Here is a 22486-nt window from a genome sequence, read left to right as displayed (position 1 = left end):
CATCAATCTTGGTACCAAATAAGATGAATGCAGACACGGCTGTAATTTGACCCCCAGACGAAATCTATTTGCATAACATTTAGTCTGAATACCTAAATACAGGACCTATTTTGGTTTCCACTGTACAAACAGTTTTTTTTAGTGTTCCCAGTTTTCCATTTTGATTGCAACATTCATCAACAAGAATACTATCTTCAAGACCCAGATAAATGGCTGTAACTTGCAGTGAGCTGAAATAGTATGTGAGGATTTTGTCTTGGCTTTGTAAGGTGAGCAACAGTGCCTCCCTCTGTTTGCATCGCAACAAAGTCAGAGTTCCTCTTTCATCGCCACAGACACTGCCTCAGACAGAAAAGTGACGTAATTAGTGCATGATAGCCGTCTATAGGTTTTTACAAAAATGTGACTGTATATTGATATTTTCCTGCTATGTCATACTTCACATCCACACAACAAATAACGAAACAATAAAAACACACGTGGACATGAGACAAAAGAGAACTGATTATCTTGATTTAACTGAGACTCTGCATTATATTTTTTTACATAATTCCGTTTGTGATCAATCAAAAACAAGACAACTAGCTCAGTAATTGTGTAATCTGTGGTCTCACAAACATACAACATCGGCTCCAACTGTGGGGCTAAATCAGCTTGTAAAATAGTATGCAAAAGTATAAAATATACAAAGTCTTCTATTTGTTTCCTGCTTTTTCTTTACTTTGGTGTTCACTTTAGCTAACCTTGCCTTGAGCATTTGTTGTGCAGTCCTTCAATAGATGTGACCCTGAGGATATGATGCCACTGCTTTTCTCTTTCCAGTTTAAATGTATATTTTAGTCTGTTTAGCTTTCTGTGCACTAGTAGTTTACAGAAGCAGAGACACTTTGTTGTTCTTGCTCAGAGGCACTTCAGCTATAGTGGTCACCACTTGTACCGGGAAATCAGCAAGAAAAACCTCAACTTCTCTGTAGTGTCTCAAGCAGCATTCGTAGCATTCACTGTATGTAGCTGGAATTATAACATGTTTCCTCTGTGCCAAACTCCATAAACATGTTTTCACAATGTTTCTGATCACACTGGATACATTTTTTGAAAATACCAGCTATTTAAAAAATCCAAACATGCCTCCTAGAATCCCTGACTTTTCAATTTTTAAATGTATTAGTTTATTTAACATTGGCCATGCACAGCGCCAGAATGAGCTTTGTAGCTAATTTGCATGTGTGGTCCTTGGGCAACACTCTGGGATTGACACGCTGGGATGCAATAACTAATAGTACATGGGGGAACTACTGATGCCCGTATCTGCAATGTGGTGCCATGCTAGTGTTTCAAAGGAATGTAAGGCAGGAAAAACATTTCAGAATTTGAAACTTGTGTCTATTCAGAAGTTTCAGCTTAGTTTGTCACACACCAACACAAATTAGTACATCATTAAAAACCATGTGTAGCACATTCGTTGTATAATATTATATATTAGTGATATAAAGGTGGTAGTGTTTCTGTCAGCCAGTATAATCATATTGATAGTATTCGTTTCAGTACAATTTGAGACACTTAACCTCTGAACACCAAGGGAGAGAGTGCATTTACCCAGAAGCGCAAGAGTATTTATTGTCATTGTACAACAGGGTTTGTGCAACGTACAAAAAGCAGAACATAACTATATTTTATGTGGAGGGTGGTTCTGTTGTCTCTATGTGCAAACTGGTGAGGGTCCAGGCTGGCTGTGATGTTGTCGGGTTTTTTTGAGCTGGAGACCTAGTTTCTCAAAGCCACTTCATCATAACGGGGGGGGGGGGGGGTGTCACAGAGCTGCCAGACTGACAGTGGCCGGTCCTTTGGAGGCGGGGAAGACTTGACAACAGACTCTTTGTTGAGGAGATCAAAGTGAGCGCAAAAGGTGCTCGTCTCATCTGGCAACGTGACCTCGCAAATGACGGGGCGCTCCAGCTTTTGTAGCCTGTGACATTCTGGATCTCCTGCTTCATATCTTGAGTGTCGGTATCTTCAACATAAATACATGTAGCCATTATACAACGCTCCCAGCTGCACTGCTATTTACAGCCCAGATGACTGACCACCTTTAAGGACTAAGACCTGTTTGGGCCGACATATTGTATTCCTACTCCACTTTCTCAGTCCCCAGAGCGTTCTTAGTTTTATGGCAGCAAAGCTTTCAGAAAAAGGCAACACACCCAGCAGAGCCATCACCAAAGCAGAATACATTTTCCTCCATGTTTTATTGTTCTCTGCATGCATTTCAAAATATAACAATATAGACAAAGTAAATGGTTATTTGTAAAGACATTTTAGAAAATCAGAATTCCCATTTTTTTCAGTCAGTGAATAGAATCTCACAGCCATTTACATCCAAAAGGCTGTGACATATGTTTTTGTTTCTTGTTTGAGCCAATAAAAATATAGAATGAAATATTTACTCCACGAGCACAGCGGCAACATTAATATTGTATATGTTTTTTTTTTCGAAGAGAGAGATGCGATATCATAGAAATTTCTTATTTTAATTTGCTAAAAAAATCTACTTCTTCCATTCCAAGTAAAAGCATGAGCCTTTGGCCCTTGACGCAGATCAAATTGCAACAGAGTCATTTTCTTCCTGTGCAGGGGAGAGAAAAAACTATTAAAGCGATTTTTCAGGCTGGTCACAGATGGTTGAAATAAACAGAATACTACTTGCACTTCCATCTCTCATTACAGCCACACTGAATTATGCCAGCCCTTAGATGGGAAATGAAAAGATGAGTACAGCAGGCAGACATTCAATGCATAAATTCAGTTGACTCAGAGAGTATTTACTAAAATGAGTTAATAATAATAATAATAATAATGCATTTAATTTATATAGCGCTTTTCGTGGTACTCAAAGACACTTTACATAACATAATTATAACATCCTAAAAGCTAAAAAAATAAGAATAACTAAAATTACAGGTAAAACAAACAGGGACTTTATCAGTTGCTCGGATCCTAATAAATACAAATAATAATAGAGCAAACAATCACACATTAAAAGCAGTTCTGAACAGGTGGGTTTTGATTTGCGATTTGAATATCGAAAGATCAGTGCAGTCTCGGATGAGTTTGGGGAGAGAGTTCCAGAGGGAGGGGGCAGATATAGAGAAGGCTCTGTCACCCCACGTCCGGTGCTTGGTCCTATGTGGGATGGACAGGAGATCGGCATCAGAGGAGCGGAGCCGATGGGATGGAGTGTGGTGGTGGAGCAGGTCGGTGAGGTAGGAGGGGGCCTGATTATGGAGGGCTTTGTGAGTGAGGAGAAGGATTTTGTATTGGATCCGTTGTGGGACGGGGAGCCAGTGAAGGTTCTGGAGAACAGGGGTGATGTGATCACGGGAGCGGGAGTGGGTGAGAAAGGCGAGCAGCAGAGTTCTGGATGTATTGGAGTTTGTTTAGGATTTTGGAAGATGTGCCATAAAGAATACTATTGCAATAGTCAATTCTGGAGGTGATGAAGGCGTTGGATTAAAGTTTTAGCAGCAGATGATGAGAGTGATGGGCGGAGACGGGCAATGTTTTTTAGGTGGATGAAGGAGGTTCTGGTGATTTGTTTGATGTGATGTTCAAATGAGAGGTTGCTGTCAAACATGACTCCGAGGTTGCGGATGTGAGGGGAGGGAGACAGAGTGGAGTTATCGATGGTGAGGCAGAAGTTGTGACTGGTTTTGGTGAGAGATTTGGGGCCGATCATGATCATATCCGATTTATCACAGTTGAGTTTGAGAAAATTGGTTTGCATCCATGATTTAATGTCAGTGAGGCAGTTGGTCAGAGTGGAGTGAGTAGTAGTGTTAATTGCCTGTTAATTCATGTAAGATTTAGCTATCCCTCAAAGTTGAATATTTGTTGTTACTTATTTAAACATTTTCAAGGCATCAACTTTAAAAGTTTCACATTTTGTTTTAAAAAAACGTATGCAGGGTAAAGTCTGTTGAAAATGAGAGGACCCACCGAACCAATCGGAGAGGGAGGCTAAGGCTGAATACGGTGTTTGTCAGCTGGAATATGGTGTTTGGGGAAAGTGATTATAGATGTCATGGAAACGTTGCTCAGAGCAATATGTCATCATCTTTATTTTTAACTCATCAATGCGTGTGTGCGTATATGGTTTGCATGGGGGAAAGCGACAACATTACTTGTACACACACACATACAAACAACAACGAAACACACTTCCACACTCTCTCACAAACACACACACACACACAGAGCGAGGGTTAATTGTTAATTGTCTTCTGCTATTTTTTTGATTTTATGAATTGTACATTTCTCTATAGTCTCATTATTACTTCACAAAAGCATATACACACAATAAAGCATTCAATTGTATTCAAAAACCTACCATGGCATCAAACCTAGCAGTCATCAGTTATGTGTCTATGTACTCTATGTTACTGTGACAGAGAGATGTTTTCCACATAGCCAGTAGTGAGTCACCACTTTGTATTTAGAAGCAGATACACTTCTTGTGTCGGCGAATCTGTGGTAATTATTTAGGAAGTCCATGAGTGAAACCAGATTTTTTTTTTACATTCATTAAGTTTTTGCGTGAGACAAAAAATACCCTTCTGATGCTCATACCCCATGAGATCATCATAGCTGGCTGGTGACTGGACTGAATCCCGACTGTCCTACCTGAGCAGGTACACTCCAACACCTCTGGCTACTAATGCAATGAGTCATCAACCTCAAATGTGTTTTCAAAGACAGCTTGGCAAGGTTTTCAGCCTATTATAGAAGTCTGCCAATGAACTCATCATCATTAAGAAACTTTTGGTCTCTGCAGAATTGTTCTTCAAACATAAACTCCATGAAGTCCTTGTGGGAATCAGCAACAAGTCCCAATGCCCCAGATTTGGTATCAAAACAAGATATTTTTAGCTGATTCAAGCCAACGGTGAGCTTCTTACCCCTTCACTCAGATGTGCTACCACAGCAATCAGTTGAACTGAGGAAGTAGATTTAGTTGCTACACTTCATCAAACCTCAAATGATGGCAGCGAATATTATGATCTACAAACAGTTTCTTGTCGAAAGTTATTTCTCCCGTGGCTCAAAACACGGTCTAAACGCCAAGCAGAGCGACAAACACAGGGCCTATTTGTTGTGATGTTACAGTTAGATGTTTTCTTGGTTACTGAGCATTACAATTACAATATCTCTGGTTTTCTGTCCAAACCAGCAGGTCAAGAAATGAGTTTCTTCTTGCTTTGTGTAGCTTTGCTGCTCCTCAATTCCCTCCTCATCCACTCTCTGCACAGGCCAAGGCAGCTTTCCCTGCTAAACTAGGTCCACTGCTCTCCCTGGAGACAAGGCTATTTAACAGGAAGCCCACGAAACATTAAGGGCTTTGGCAGCCGGAGCAGAGAAGAGTGGTTCGGGACGGACAAGCGACTCCTGGAGCCAGGATAAGTATAAGCCTGTAAGACACCACAGAGAGCGTCTCAGCTTGTCTTCAGGCAAGCAACACAGCAGCAGAGCTGTCATCCCACTCACTAACACTGACTCTTCAGGTGTCTCTGTGTGTGTGTGTGTGTGTGTGTGTGTGTGTGTGTGTGTGTGTGTGTGTGTGTGTGTGTGTGTTGTTCTGTGTACTGGGGTAAGCATCAAGAAAGAGGGTTTATCTTTGGATCCTGGTCTACACAGGGAAATGTTGACCCAAAGCTATTTTGGATGCATTTAGCTGAGCTGGGAGTTACTCTTGTGTTTATATGTCACTTCTAGCATGTGGATCTGACAGCGGAGGCGACGCTAGATGATGATGCTAAATTAAGCTCAGGCCATTTCCCTCATGCTTTTGATTTGTTATGGGCTCAGACCCATATTGATAATTGAAATTGACTTTTGGTGTTCACATATTGGCTTGGAGGACAGCAAAAACAAATGTTCTTCTTCTTTAAATTATGTATTGTTTCAAGTGTGTTACTTACTGTGTATATGCATTGCTCTACTTAGATATTATTTTTTTGTCTTTAGTTCTCTGTTTTGTATTTGATAGTGGACGTGGACATATTTACTTTATGCCGGTGGCATTTCTCGACCATGAATGACCTCTCTATCGATTCAGATCATTGATCTAAATCTGTTGTCACACACACTATCATTTTCTCGTGAAAAAATCCAGATTTGTCAAAAACCTGATCCAAGACATTTGTCGCGTGTGCAACGCACAACGGATAAAGCCGAGGAAAATGACCAACTCCCTTTACTTCATGCCTTTTATTTACCAGGCACATAGTCAGTATCAGTCAGTGTGTGGGGGCTCACAGCTCTTGAGTCACAAGCGATTGTGTGAAATGATTGCAATGCCCATAGCGCATGAATTGTAAGGCAACAATCAGTTGTTGGAGTTTAAGGGTTACTGTACAGATTTACATTTCCCTCTGTATCTTGTGATTGAAGTAAAAAGACAATTGTGGATTTTAGAAATAAAATACAACTGAACAATAAGCAAAAGAAGTCTTTATTTCCACATGGAGACAAACGATAATGTATTTCAAAAGTGGCAATAACAGCCACACCGAAAGTTCCTCTCCACTTTTGTTTCAAGGAAAATAGCTCATTTGCACACAGAGATAATCAAACTGGTACGCAGTGTTAAAACCAGTAGGTTGTGTGTGTTCCTTACAGTACAGTAGCTGGCGTTTGATTCAATTTTCACCATGTGGGACTCAGAAAGCAGTTGGCCAGGATCAAGTTGTGGGTGTAGTGAAAGGATGGGAGGGGGCGGAGGATCTGACAGTTTCACAGTGAAGGGAAAATCTCTGTTTGCGTGTTAAAAAAAAAAGACATTCATTTAGAGTGTGTAAGTGTATACGTACTCTTATGTGGATGGTATCAGACTCAGATGAGCCTCGATTAGCATGTACAGAATAACCATTCAGATAATATAAACTCAATGGACGATAAACCCTTACCGAAAGGTGAAATGTCATTTGCAGCATTTTGTGGTTTTCAGTAACGTGTCACTAAACCATATTGAAATATAACACTGTGTGCATGCTTTCATTTTAGTATAGAACTTCAGGATTCATTTACCAGCATGAAAACATATTAATATTGAACTTGAGGGTGTTAATGTGACGTGTTGCGAGTATGTCAATCAGTCTTGATTTAGGGATGTAAGCAATCTCTGTCTTTGGGAGGCTTTGGTCTCTGTTTATACTTAATTATTTGAAAAAATGTCAACCAGTTTGTAATACATTTCAGATTATTTCATATTAGCAATCTACCTTCAAAATCAAAACTTTGACACAAAAGAAACCCCAAACTAAGAAACACAGAGTTTCATTGGATCACCTCCCATCGCCGGCCCTTTTCCAGTTGAGGAAAAATTATTAATTGAAGGCTCAAGACTAAGATTAAGAAACCTAATTTGGCCACTCCTTGGCGGTGCACAGCGCAGCGGAGTTCTTCAAGCCTAAAGGGATCTTGACCCTGTTGATTTGGCAAACCATGCAGATGAGATGTTGCTAAGCATCTTCTCTCCCTCTGCCAGCGTAGAGGCCATGTGGGAACACTGTGGAGGGGTAGATAACTTTGCTAGTTTACTGCCATCGTCAGCTCTCCTGTGGTGTGTGTTTCTGCCTGTGTATGTCTCTCTCTCTCTCTCACTATCTCTCTCTCTCTCTCTCTCTCTCTCTCTCTCTCTCTCGCTCGCTCTAGTATTTTCCATGCTTTACTCTTTGCCTCTTGGGATTAAAAGGGTGGTTTTCATAGGTCCTCAATGTGTGAACAATCCATTGATGGAGCCAAATCTCCAAAAGCCCTTAGAAACCCCATTTAAAGGTGTAGTGTCCAAGTTTACTCTTCAGCTAATATCATCAGCCATTTGCTGTAAATGCTTTAAAGGATATTCAAATGCAAATGTCTTGCTAAAGTACAAGAAATACATATACTAACCGTACATATACTCATAGAAGATGAGATGACTGAAGTGCGCAATCAAGAACTGCATGAAGCGCTCTGCACACACAGGGAAATTAATCATTTCTGTCAGTATGGAGAAAGTGAAGGCGACAGATAGTGAGTAGGCCTAGAGGATGTATAATTGAATGTGTGGTGGGTCTCTGTTCACTCCTGTCATCAGTAATTCCATCAGGAAAGCAGGACATCCAGTGGGGAGTCACCACGAACAAAGTATGACAGGAAGTGCAAGCCTTGGCTATGGATGCAGCTACATTTGCAGTTTGACATATAACTCATGTGCACGAGTTGCTGAAAAGTCTTTGGCATTTTTTTTTACCCAGGACAGACCACCCCAAATATTGTGATAATCAATCTTTTTTAGGGTTCTTTGCATTTGTGGCCGTATTTCCTTGTTATATCTAATTCTGGTTGATGGTGTGACAGCTTGGATATTGCAAATTCAGCTGGTGTTTATTGGCAGGAAATCTTCCAGCCATCTACAACAAAAATTGTTAACTTTGGGTTTTGTGTCGGTCCCACAGAATCAAGAACGACTTCAGAGTGGCGTTCATCAGTCATATAGAGAGAAATCCATCAATAAAGGACATTTGTTTGACACTAGCTTCAATAATGCAACAATGCAACAGAGCCTCAAGAACCGCTGTCATTTATTCTCTAGTAATGTCCAGAGAAGAGAAGAGAACACCGCTGAAGACAACAAGATCATACCTGTTCTCAAAGGATTGTCAAATGTAATTCAGGGAAATATAGGATGAAGTAGAAATGGAGAAGGCAGTTTGAGGGGAAGTGGGTCTATAAAAAACACAAAAGAAATTGCCACACTTCATCATAACTTCTGAAACTTCTGAAATGTGTTAAACATCATTAAGTTATAACATAAAACCATGAGAGAGTATCTGAGGGAGGATGTGTTGGCCCTTAGTGGCCAGACTGATGATCAGATTATGTAAGTTGACAATTCCACCGGAGTCCCAGAAGAAATATCCTGCCTCTTAGTCTTGGACCCGCTCTTTCCTCTGTCATGTCATTAGTTTCAGTTCGACGGTAAAGAATACACTTGAGGACGAGAGGTGAGCTTTTAGATGGAGAGTTTTACAAATAAAACTGACATATTGGCCTCTTGTCAGTCTGTTCAGAGGGATTCAGCATTCATTTATAGAATTGAGTGTGCATGAACATGTGATGTTATTATCCCTTTCATTATTAATAGTACTGTACAGTAGATGCACTTGTGGATTTTGGAGTATTTTCAATTATTATAAATTGTAAACACTTTTGGAAAACTGGGAGTTTGAATATAGGTACATATTGGAACAAAATATTGCTTTTTAGCAGCTCTTCAAAATCAATGTTATTTTTCCGGAATCAAAGCGAATTGTGCTGAATAGAGGCATTACTCAAAGAGTACAAAAGTGCATACTATAGATTATAAAACTGTTTCATATAAATGTCCATGTTTGGCTTCTGAGTGTATATTTTATTCAAATAAACACATTTACAATAAATACATGTGAGTTCTAATACTGACACAAAGGTGATGCTTTATGACGGAGGGTACTGTGGAGTTGTTGCCATCCTTTTCTTATCTGCTTCTTGTTGGCAGTAGGGACAGCACCAGTCAACCCACGAGTGTTCTACACGTCAACACTGATTTAGAGGCTTCTCAAATAAGTCTCATACAAACAGTAGTGTGGCCTTGGCTCTCCTTCTTCTTCCATCCCACTTTAACAGCCACTCTGCCAAGTTCCCAGTTCCCTTAACTTTTGTTACAAAGTCTGGCCGTATTTATTCGATTCCCTTCAAGATAATTCATGCCGGACATAAATTGGCTTCAGCCCAGTGGGTCAACGCTACAGTGTTTTGTCATCGCAGATCAAATGAAAGAAAGTCAATTTTTTCTTCTCCACTTGACAGCATCTTGTGGGTTGTTGTTTGTAGTGTTTCCAAATTGCAGAATCAACATTTCACAACTATAATCTCTTGCCATTAAAGTTCTTGATGCCAGGATCAATTTGTTTGGATAGAGAACAAGTGTTTCCGGATTTCTAACCAAAATAGTCTTACATTCAAGCAATTGCACCCTCATATGATATCTTCAAATGCTTTAGTATCACCACTATCATCACTAGATTCCAGAATGAGATGTATTTTCATATTGACTATAAATCTGTTAGAAACTGTTAAATCTCGAGTGGGTGGAAAGCTCCTTTTGGAACAAACAAACTTCACAAACTCTTCATCGGCTGATTGTTATTTTAGTTCTCATGTAGCTCACTCACACAGAGACAAGAAAGCGGCTTCAGAGCAAGTACCAGATGCCGACTAATTTATGATCTGTGCAGCTGTCGTATCAATGGGGTGGCAGGAAATTGAATTAGATGAATTAAAGGATTTATTTGATCTTGTAAATGTCCTGAGGAAATGTGTGCATCCATTTGTGTTGTTCAGTATGTTGTGTACAGAAGGAGAAGAAGGATCTCCCATCTGCATCATGTTTTTGTCCAGAAGAACATATTATGAAATAACATGATCCCTGGCTTTTCCCCCTCTCCTATAGCCTTGAGAGGCGGAAAGAACAAATCTTAATTGAGGGTACAGTAGGTGGTTGGAGACGGAGGGTTTCTGCAGTGTAGGAAAATCAGTAGTTTTAATCCACCAAGGCAGTTAAAGCAGGATTACAGCAGGGACTTTATAAAAGAAGCCAATTATGACAGCATAAAGCAATACACTGCCTTGAATTCAATTACCCTCTCTGGCACTTTTCAATTTTCGTTCATTAAGTGGATTACGTATAAATACATGTTCTTCAAGTTCATAAATGATTAAAAGTCTCAAGGAAGATGAGAGGCAATGGAGGGGAGGAGACTCATTTCTGCGTATGATTAATCATGGGTGTTTTCTGTAGGATTTCATGTTTTGTGTATCAAATTAATTTTGTTCATCATGAGGCAGAGTGGAATGATCCAAATCGGGCCTGAACAGCTTAAAGGTTTGTTAATTACCTTTTTGGGGGGGGTTGTTTGTTTGTTTTCTTATCCACGTTAACTTTTCATGTGTCATATGTTGCATTTGCCTGTCCTTCATCTTAAAAAGACGGCTGTAATAGTACTGTCTTGGAGCAAAAATCTGACAGATGGTCACAAAGTTTTCTGGCGAGACAATGTCCTCGAAAATCATGCAGTCCTGCTGAGGCAACTGCTTTGTGCAGCACTGGCTAAAAAGCTTTTCTATATATTGTGGCCTTGAGACCCATAATGCAATCAGAGTCTCACTGTCAAAGATGGAAGAGATATGTCTCCTCTGAATAATGACAAAGTTTTCTTCCATGCCATTTTTCACTGCATTATTTTTCCCATTTCTCATTCTGAAAATAATTCTGTAATTCCAGGCAGGGAGCAGAGACAAGTCTGTATTATTTTGTTCCTTTTCACACTGCACAAGTTAATCCTGTTAATCTGCTTAAAAGTCAAACATTGGATTATAACGGTTGCCAGAGATGTTTTTGTTTCACCACTGAGGCATAAATAATCTAGTTTTAATAAGCCATGGCTAGGACGCCAGGATGGTAGTTTTTACTGGTGTGACAGAAGGATATTGGTATATGAATTTTCTATTTTTCCAATTTTTTTCTTCCTTTTGACTATACTTCTCTTTTATTTTGATTAAAGAGTACTTTTTTTCTCCAATGATTCCATTCATTATATGTCAAACCATCTGAGATGCAGTCTGCCTCTCTTCTTCCCTCCCATCCCTATTTCCTCTGGCCAGAGGTCCTCAGTTTATTATTTTACATTATCTGTCATCATCAAAGAGGATGGATCCACCTGTGGTACATGGTAGCAGTGCTGTTCTCCTGCACTGGCAGTGATTGATCTGCTGCTCCGCATCCTGATGAAAGAGACTGCCTTTGTTCTTGCCAGGGGCCCAGCGTTTGCCCTGTTAAATCATCTTCTACCATCTGTCTCTATCTGTTACATTTAGACCCTGATTTATTATAGCTTTGGACCCAGTAGGGTCTCATACCTGTGGTGGGATAAATAGTTTGAGATGTCTAACCATATCCCTTTGGGAATTCAACTTGTTTTTCAATGCATGTATTGATAAGAATAACTCAATCTTTTTAAATCAGGGCGTTTCTGCACATAGTTGCGGTGAACAAGTGGTTTGACCTTTCATAATGCTTCCCTATGTTCTGTATAAAAACTGCATTTCAAAATCAGGCAAGAGGATATATAATGTTTTAAGCAAATGTTATAATACTCAGCACTGCATTATTTCAACCAGCAAACTGTACTATATAATGGTAAGTATTATTTGTATATGTTCATACTATAGACAGTTTGTAAATTAATGCTTTTTATGACAATAATGTAGTACCACCAGTCGCCTGCAGACAGCGCTACATTTTCGAGTAAAGGGCAATTTGCCAATGTCCCTCGCGGCTTCCGGTCGGCTCCGTACCATACCGGAAAGTTTACCTTTATCCTGACACGTAGCAACCACAACCAAGTTGGCAGTCCTCTGGGTAGATTTGTCAAACATCACGGGTAAGTGTAATCATTGGCGATGCTTTACGGATAGACACTGTGTAAGAAGAGATAATTGGAATATGAAACGACATAATGCGTGAGATATGCATCGCGTCAGGTCTCCACAACTGTTACAGCTAGCGTTAACTCGCATTAGTCAACCAACGAGCAGCAGGTAACGGTGCGTTAGCCACCCAAACATCACGAGCTTGTTTTGTATTTTTTTAGAAGATTTGCTGAATTATTCTTTGAGGTGGTCGTTATTGTCTCGCAAGCTGATGGTTGATAGGAACATTTGACTCTCAATAGACTCATGACATCTAATGTTATCTTTGTTTAGTGTGTGGTTAGCTAAGCTAGCTACCTTAGCTCACAGTTATATTAACGCTAGCAGAGATAGCTAACTAGTTGGTTAACCCATAGATGGTTAACGTTACCATTCATGTTACTAGTTAATACTAACTAGCTGACAGTCCATTTAACTCGACAATGACTAGTATCGTTTATTCTCTGAACAAAACTTACCGGATTAGACGTTGTAGAGTCTCTTTTGAGGAAACGAGTCCACTCGAGTTTTAAACGTTGCTTGTTGTTTACGTGTTGACACAGAAAAGGAGCAAGTCTCTCTTTCTTTGAAATAATAAAGTTATTAAAATACACGAGTGTCTTTCTCTGTAGCATATTTTTTTTTTACTTTTAAATGTGCTAAATGTTTCCCCAAGACAGGCTCCAAAGGCAATTGTCAATTATATGTATTTAATAACTTTTGTTATTTCAAAGGAACTACCTCACTGGAGAACAAAATAATCTACCTAACTGATAAGTGTTCCGGTTGCTGTCTCTATGTTTCCAACAGTGTGAGAGATGTCAGGGTTTGACAATTTCAACACAGACTTTTACCAGTCCAGCTACAGTGTAGATGACCAAAAACAAGGCTACACGAACGCTGAACCCCCCCACAACAAGTAAGACAGCCGAAAGCCCTTCTTAACTCATACTCCCTCTTTTATGTGCTGTTTCAGCTTCTAAAGACTTGCCTACCTATCACTTTATTTCCTGGCTCAACGCTTTATGTGACATCTTTTTAAGGGCATTTGTGATTGTGATTAAGGTGTTAGGCAAGTTTTGTTAATATTGTATAACAACACCCTTGGAAAGCCAACTTGCAATTTTAAGTGGAAATAAGCAGTGTTAAAAGCTGTACTGATGTGAGTTCCCGGGACAGAGGATGTCGTAAGTGTTCAGATTGTAAATTTGTGATTTTGGGCTTTACAAAATAAATGTAATTGAGCATTATTAATATTATTATTATTATTATATGTTTCTCAGGCAATACGATGGTCAGTACGACTACTCTCAGCCCATGGGATACTCTCCCCCAGGGATGATGCAACCCCAGCAACCCTACACGGGACAAATCTTCCAGCCCGCGCAGACCTACACCCCATCCCCATCACAATCCATGTATAGTAGCAGCTTTGATGACGAGCCGCCGCTGCTAGAAGGTATGTAAACCGCAACCTGTAGTCTATGACGTCTGCTTACGACTTTTCACTATGTTTATATTGTTAACTGTGCTAATATTGGTCGTTAGTCATTACCCTGTCACCTGATTGCTATTGCTAGTGTCATAAGTGATAAAACATTTAAGTCGGAGCTCATCACGGCTTCTCAAAACTGCAAATTGAATACCGTTGTTAGACTCTGGTCATTTGTGGTAAATATAGTCATGCTGTTGAAATTGGTCTGCATTATCACTTCTTGGACATGGACCTAAGATCTTCTCTTAAGGCGTGAAATTAAAGTTCCAATTCGACTGTTGCAGAGTAAGAGAATTGTGATAGAATAGAAATTACTGATTGATTGGACGCCGGCTACCTGTCAAAGTGACTGAATAATGGGCAGTATTTCCCTCTAGTTACACACATTAACCACTTTTCGTTTGCAAAGATGCTGATACTGAGCAACACTGAGCTGTTATTATGTTGGCCTTAATCTTTGGACCGAGCCTTTCACGGCCTGTTTCTCACACTGAGTTTTATTTTTTTCATACTAGAGACTAAATCAGTTTCGGAAAGCTGAGAACACTTTGGCCTAGTCTCCATTGTCTTCCATTCCTGGGCTTGTATACATGTGTGGCACCACCCGTCTGTGTCTCAATGTCAGCTTGATACCAGAACAATTAGTGCTGTCAATCGCTCAAACCTAATTAAAACTCTTTAGACTAAAATGAGTTTGACCTAGAAAGGGGAAGACACGCATCAAGGTTATTATGAGAAGAAATCGCACTTTGTCACAAGAGAGTCCTTTCTGTCTTCATCCTCATGCAAAGTGCTGACTGAAACTTCTGCTCCATTCGTGGAAGAGAGACATTTCTTTGTTCGTAACTGTCAAGGCCTAGTATTTACATTGCAAACCAGTTACTCTAAACCATTATAACTCTAACTCTAACCCATTCTTTAGTTCTATTTATATTCTGTCAATATCTGTTTTAAAGATCCTATACAACTCTTCCTTATTTTTGTCATATTTTGCCACAAAGTAATTTCAGTTTCTCTGTTTTTAGAATTAGGAATCAACTTTGACCACATCTGGCAGAAGACGCTGACAGTGCTCCATCCAATGAAAGCAGCAGACGGCAGCATCATGAATGAGACAGACCTGGCTGGCCCCATGGTCTTCTGTTTGGCCTTCGGAGCGACGCTTCTCCTGGTAAATCATTTGGTTAACGTTGGTGAATAATACATCTTGTATTATTCTTATATAATCTTATGTATTAGTTAAACATCACTGACATCCTTGTAACAACTTATGGTGCAAACTAGGCATACCGGTACTATTATTTACATCCATACTGCAAACTATGATCCGTTGGTATCAGGAAAACGTGTGTGTGTGTGTGTGCGTGTGCGTGCGTGCGTGCGTGCGTGTGTGCGTGTGCGTGTGTGTGTGCGTGAGAGAGAGTGTGAGAAATGTATATAATATATACATACAGTATGTGGTGGTTGGTGCAACAACAAATATATATAAATAAATAAAATGCATGCACGTCTGTACACCAACCTGGACAGCTATTGTGTATAAGTGTGCATATCTATACCTGACTGTGGATATATCTTCTTCTTTTTTTTCCCCTCTCTGGTAACAGTCAGGTAAGATCCAGTTCGGCTACGTGTACGGTATCAGTGCAATCGGCTGCCTCGGCATGTACTGCCTACTCAACCTGATGAGTATGACGGGTGTCTCCTTCGGCTGTGTGGCCAGCGTGCTGGGATACTGCCTCCTCCCTATGATCCTCCTCTCCAGCTTTGCAGTCCTCCTCTCTTTACAGTGAGTACACATGAACACAGTTCAGCTGATGAATATTGATTTAACTTGTAAATCAAGCAACAGCTTTTCTGTCTTCTATTAGACACTGTCTAGTAGTTAACATTTCCCAGTTAGGGATTTGTTGTATTGTACAACTTTAAAAAAGATCATTGGTTGCTCAATCGTTTTATTTTAAGTGTTTATGGGATAATGTAACTTTTTTTTTTGAGTTTCACAAGTTGTTATAGGTTTTACTACAGTTAACTGAACACAGTGAAAGGTAACTTCCTGCTTCCTTCTCGTCCTCTTTAGGGGCATGGTGGGAATTATACTAACAGCAGCAATCATTGGCTGGTGCAGTCTTTCAGCCTCAAAGATCTTCATCTCTGCGTTGGCCATGGATGGGCAGCAGCTGTTGGTTGCTTACCCATGCGGCCTCTTATATGGGGTCTTTGCACTCATTTCTGTCTTCTAAAAAATCTTTATGTAATGGTTTGAAAAAACGCTCTCTTAAACAACACCAAGATATATTTTTTTCTTCTTTTTTTTTTAAAGCATCCACCTCTCACTACATTCCAACTTGACCATCTGCAGGCTGGAGTGTAGCGTCTCACTCGTGTCTGCTCTCCACTTTGTTCCCCTCATACACCTTAAAGGAAAGGACCGTCAAATAGACTTGGTGAGAAATAAATCATGGGGACCATGTTGAGCCTTGAACGACCTAGTACAGTCCTATGATTTTTATGGACATGATGGCTCAAGGAAGCTAGCAATTTTAGTTAATAGTTCACACACGGGGCAATTTAATTTGGACACCGACAGGAGAAGGATCTCACGCTAAGGACTGATAACCAACCCTCAGCCAACCCTGCAGACTGATTTGAAGCCAGTCGAAACAACATGATTTCTGCAAAAGCTGTGCAATGTGAGCCTCGTCCGGCAAACCCCAACACATAGTAAACCTGCAAGACTAAGGGAAACGCCCACTTTCCTTCTGTGCAATACCTTCGATAGCTAATTGTACTCCACCACCCAGAAAAGGTGGAATCTCTTCTTCTATATCTTCTTCTCTCCAGGACTGAGCGAGTCAGGAGTCTCATCATTTGCGCGTCACAGCAGTGATCTGATCTTTGATGTAAAATCAGCATCTCTGCTATAACGTCTCGTGTAGAGTTTTATGATATTCTCTTTTGATATCCTTGAAGAAGAAAACACAGTTTGCACAAAACCAAACGACAACCAGTTTGATTCGGTGTTGAGAATTTAAATTTAGAGACATACTGAATATTTCTAGGTACACACATAGAGGCTGTTGCTATAGTTTGCATCCTTTTACGTTTCTCAAATCTTTATTTGAGTCGATTCACTCTGTATGCTTTAATGTTTCCTCTGGTGTTCATGTCTTCTCATGCACATTAAAATTTGAAATTGATCTCCTTGTGATATTAAAAGCGTACATTGCATGGTCAAGCAGATAACTCTAAGAAGTGGTGTAACCTCTTTTCAAGTGAGAATGAGACAGTTTCCTACAGCTGTGTGTTAAAAGAAATGCAGAGGTTTCACTGGAAGAAGTCGGTGTTTGATGCATAATTAAATTTTTTTTTTTTTTAACTAGCTGGGAAGATTTGATCACAGCTGGTTGGTAGATCACAGGAAATATTCTGCATCCTTTGAACCGCGCTATTGTCATTGTTCCTGCTTCTTAGGTCCAAACTTTCAGGGTTTAAAAATGAGATTTGTAATTTGAAAAGTGAATGGAGACATTTCTCTGTGGACATTAGCCTCTAGCACTAAGGTTTGGTCAGGTGAGAGCAACATTATCAATCATCTCTTCTGCCTAAAGCCACTGTTTAAAGTACTCTTAAAGGCCTTCTACCACTAATGTAGGCATTAGTTATTGACGAGTGCAGCATGCTTTTGCAGTAAAACCTCACCGTCTTTACACCCTTTAATCCCACAATAAAACTAAATACATCTAAATATCATTTCATAATTCAGACCAGATTATTGATAGAAGCTTTGTCTGAGATTGTCATAATGACCTGTCAAGCTACTTGCCCTCCAGGTCAGTTGTGTTTGGTAGAATAGAAACCACAACTCCAACAGATGGTGTGTCGAGATGGTCAGCCCACCGGAAAATAAAAAAACCCAAGTTGATTGTAAAGCTTTAAAGTGCAAGAACTCTCATACATTAAACAGGGTTCACGAGAACAAATTAATAGAATTCCATGGTTGGAACACAGCGATCTCTTTTCTTTCTTCTCCCTTCTGGGTTTTCTGTGCCCTGACATCCACACAGAGAGGGGCTTCTTAAATGGACAATAACCCACTTAGGAGGAATGAATAATTCAAAAACGAAAGTGCTTTTCGTTTACCGACAACCTCGACATCAAAGAGAATACCTTACAAACCTGCTCTCAGGCCGCTCTCTCATACGGCTCATTGTATGTGTCATGATGTTGCGTTTTCCAAGTTATTTCATGCACAAGCACACACAGGTGCGGGTCTCGAGTGCAACAAATTATTCTGCAGTTTTGCATCTTCTCAGCTCCGGGCATCTCTGAAACAGCTGGAAATGTTGTGGGTCTAATAAATTGAGCAGGATGTTGACGTTCACGTGCACCCTTTGTGTTTGCAGTGTTCGGTTTCAGCCAGTGTGCAATCGGGTTTCTCACATTCTCACATTTTCCCTGTTGGCCTGGTGAAGTAATTAATTCCAAAATTCCATGTTTACCTTTTAATCAAGTCCGTGGATTTCTCAGCTAATGGGATATGTGTGCAAGCAGCAAACTGGTTGTTCAGACAACAGTTACATGATCCATGTAAAGAAAAGTGCAATGCTCAATGAACCAAAATGCAAGAAGTAGTATTAAAAAAATGTTGACACTGTCAATAGTGTGTTTGCACCTGTTCTATTTTAGTATTTTCTCATTCCATGGGAATTTGCTGAATGTGCTGCTGTGAGCCAGGCTTTGACAGCTGCAGGACTTCCTATCTACAATGTTTTGACAATATTACCACTGAAACTTGGATTATTTCCACACAGCTGGATTCAACCGAGTTTAGATCAGATGATGAGCCAATGAGTCACTCTGTTCACAACACGCTGGATGCAACAATAGAAGCACGAAGCCAGAAAAGTTAACCTCATACAAGTTGGGATGTTCATGGAGTATTTACAGCAGGTGATGGACATCTTGATAGGAGCCAGATGGCGAGAGAAGAGTGACTTCCTGTTTTTCGTCACCTCCTGAAACATTTACACCCAAGCGCCTCCAGATGGCAGTGTTGAGTTACAGTCGGTCCTCTTGGCTGATTGAATGTTGTTATTGCTGAGTTCATTGGCTCCAGTCTGCTGACATCTCCCCTGGAGAAATAACTACATCCCCACATCTTTTTTTCGAAACTTCCTCATAGCCATAATGAGGAAGTTTATGACTTACGAGGGCCTTCAGTTTAACCCACCCAGCTCGCTACACAGACTGTATTATGGGTCTTTTGTCTACACATTTGTCTGGTTCAGTTTGTAGGATAGTCTCATTTTTTACATAACATAGTGGAACATGCCATTTGTTGATCACATTTTATTTAAGTGCCTTACGTATCCTGACTACACAAACTACTTTGAACACGGGTGGGCCCTGAGCGATCCAAAACAGTCCCTAATGTTTTCTCTGTAAACAAAATATAACACCATCGCTGTTACTAAACCTAAATGATTTAAGTTGGATTAATGAGGAAAATATTGCTGAATGGTATAAGGCTTTTTAAATTGCAACCCCCGGAAAGAAAGTTGTAATAATATTAGCCATCACTGGAATAAATATATCTAATTAACATGCAATAATGCTTCTCCTGCTACCACCACTCCTCCCATCTCTACTTCATAAAAATGTAGTTGCGCCCTTGCCTCTGAGCTGTTTATGATATAGCTCACGAGTTGACTGTTGCTTGTCTGCGGGGAATGAGGGCCACCGTACCATTATGTTATCTAATGGAGGATAATCTCACCTCCATCTGGCAGGCCTGAGCCACAGTCTGCTCTGCCCAGCAAACTGGTCCGGCTCACTGGTGAGTTATAGCAGCTCATGTCTCCAACTCTGATAGAAAGAAATACATGTGAGACTAGCTGCAGGGGTGGAGGCGAAGAAAAGGAGAGGAGGGAAACAGATGGGAGTTGTACTAAATACAAAAAAATAAAATGAAATTTGCACAAATGAGTTGGAAATATGGCATATAGGGCTGCATGTTTTCTCAGCAATTCAACTTCACAGTGACCAGATAATTATAAATATATGTTGATGCCCACTAGATTTGTTATACATGAAACTCTTAGAGTGCCACTGTTCTGCTTTTACAGCTGTAAGATGTATAATACATGTTTCCAATGTCATCTAAAACACTAGTCAAAAGAATAAAGGAGAACCACGTCCAGTTTCAAAATTAAAACATGTCACTCCTATGGTCGAGGAAAGTCCAAACTCTCCCAAATCCCCAAACTAGAGCGCTAAAACTCAAATCTATGATGTAATCAAGTATAGCATCTGAAACTTAAACAATGAATTGTGAAAGATGTTATAGATGATAGTGAGAACACCCAGAGGTATGATTTAAGTATATGATCACATTTTCTCATTTGGAGAAGAAAAAACAACAGCCTGTCCTTTTGGAACAAACATACTGCTTGACTCCCAGTATTGTTGCTTACACCGTTGTCAGGGGCCCCTTTGGGGCGGGCTTGTATGTATCAAATGCGTGCATATTCCACTAGTGGTGAAGGCTTCGATATTTTAAAGCTGCACAGAATTCCGTATTTGTTAATTGAAAATTAATATAATCACTATGGTCCCACAGCTATACGAAGCTTTTTAGTCCCAATAAGTATAGTTTTGGTTTTTGGGCCGACAGACACTGCTCTCATTAATCTTTTTTCCAGCCAGATGTTGTGTTTTTAAGCTCCTTTCGCTGGCCAAAAACAGTAGAAATACAGCACTTTGTTTAGAATAAACAGAAGAACTGAGCGTGTGCAGCAATATTCTCTTTGCATGAAAATCCATAAAATAAAAAGGAAGACTGAAGTATTACTGAATGACTCCTGAGAATAAATGCATCAGCTCATTAAAGCCCACCATACATAAAATGTACTTTTCAATAATTGTGACATATATATACGACACAAATGGGCTTTGACATTAAAGACATCATCTCAACAGAAGATGAATTCAGACATAACACAGCCCTACCAAACTGTAGAAAAAACAATATGTGATTATAAAAAGGAGGAAGGAGCAGGTGAAATATAGCAACTCAGAAAGGGAACTCTGATATATCCTAACATATGCAATGTAAATTAAAAGCAAACACCTGATGGAGTGAAGCATACAATCACTTTAAATTATATTCTATGCGGTGCCGCACTCAGACATCCTCGACTCTACACTAAGTAGCCCACTGTGATGTGTCTTCATTATTTTGTAAAAGGTGAGACAGTGTTTCTGTTTTTAAATGGCGGACATCGGCAGATGTACCTGGATGGCATAATAAATGTGGCCTGTGTATGTGATGAGCTCCAAAAAGCCTCCCAGCAATGAGGCTGATTATGGTGTTATCTTCACACAGAGAGCAGACAAGCCACAGGTGGAAATGTAGCGATTGGTATTCAGCAACGCAGCGCCGCCTTTTAATGTATCAACAGAGCCAACAGCACATGAATATTCACTAAGCAACTGTTAGCATAGCACTGAGTGTGATTTTCTCCTGCACTTCATTAGGCTAATTGTCCCCTCTCGTTGCACTGCGGCCTCTTCTAACAGTTGATTCAGAACTCAATGAACCAACGCAAACACTGCAAGGGACGATCAGCAGAGTCCAGCTGAGGGAACCTGTGAGTGTGTGTGTGTGTGTGTGTGTGTGTGTGTGTGTGTGTGTGTGTGTGTGTGTGTGTGTGTGTGTGTGTGTGTGTGTGTGTGTGTGTGTGTGTGTGTGTGAGCATTAATGCTTAATCATGTGTATTCATGGGTGGGTGTGTATGTAGTGTGTGTGTTTGGGGGAGGGGGGGGGGTATCTTATCATGTGCAAAACAACATGTGCTAGCTACTAAACACGTTAGAGGTCACAAAGATACACAAAGATACATCAATGCATGGGGGCAGATTGTTTACACATTCTTTTCATGTTGATTGAAGGCGACATATTATTTTCATTTTCATACTTGTATTTTGAGTTTCTACTTGAATATGTTTTACATGCTTTAATGTTGTTTTTCCTCATTGTCTGAATATACCTGTATTCACACTCTGTCTGTCTCTTTAAGCCCGCCTCCCGAAAATAGCCCAGTCTGCTCTGATTAGGTTGTTGTAATGAGTCTGCATGTGATAAAGGAGGTGGAGCCAAATCGGAATGGCTCTTTGAACAGAACAAAAACAGAATGGGTTGTCTTATTTCATAGTTTGATATGTGCCCTTTAAATCATCACACTTTAGAACGACAGACAGAGTGATGTTACATAAAAATGTCAACTATAAAAAATAAAAAAAGGAAAAGACAAGGTTGCAACAACACTTTCATACTTAATCATTGTTTCAGCATCATCATGGAGAAAGAGTCAGAGAACGTTGAGTTAAAGGTTTGACCAAGCAAGCCACAACATCAACATGATGAAACTGGGGGGCCGAGGA

At 40.0% G+C, this 22486-nt stretch overlaps 1 protein-coding gene across 1 annotated transcript; it reads left to right on the top strand.

Moving 5' to 3' along the window:
- The first annotated feature begins 12419 nt into the window (after positions 1-12419).
- yipf5 (Yip1 domain family, member 5) lies at positions 12420-17789 on the top strand. The gene is made up of 6 exons (XM_034550671.1): positions 12420-12518; positions 13357-13465; positions 13830-14005; positions 15067-15212; positions 15649-15830; positions 16122-17789. The coding sequence occupies exons 2-6, from the start codon at positions 13365-13367 to the stop codon at positions 16282-16284; spliced, it is 768 nt and encodes a 255-aa protein (XP_034406562.1). The 5' UTR covers positions 12420-12518; positions 13357-13364; the 3' UTR covers positions 16285-17789.
- Positions 17790-22486: the final 4697 nt, after the last annotated feature.

This window comes from Cyclopterus lumpus, chromosome 14, assembly GCF_009769545.1.
Source record: "Cyclopterus lumpus isolate fCycLum1 chromosome 14, fCycLum1.pri, whole genome shotgun sequence".
Classification (NCBI taxonomy): domain Eukaryota; kingdom Metazoa; phylum Chordata; class Actinopteri; order Perciformes; family Cyclopteridae; genus Cyclopterus; species Cyclopterus lumpus.
Note: the sequence above shows the minus strand (reverse complement) of the source record. Positions and strands in the feature narration are given on the sequence as shown.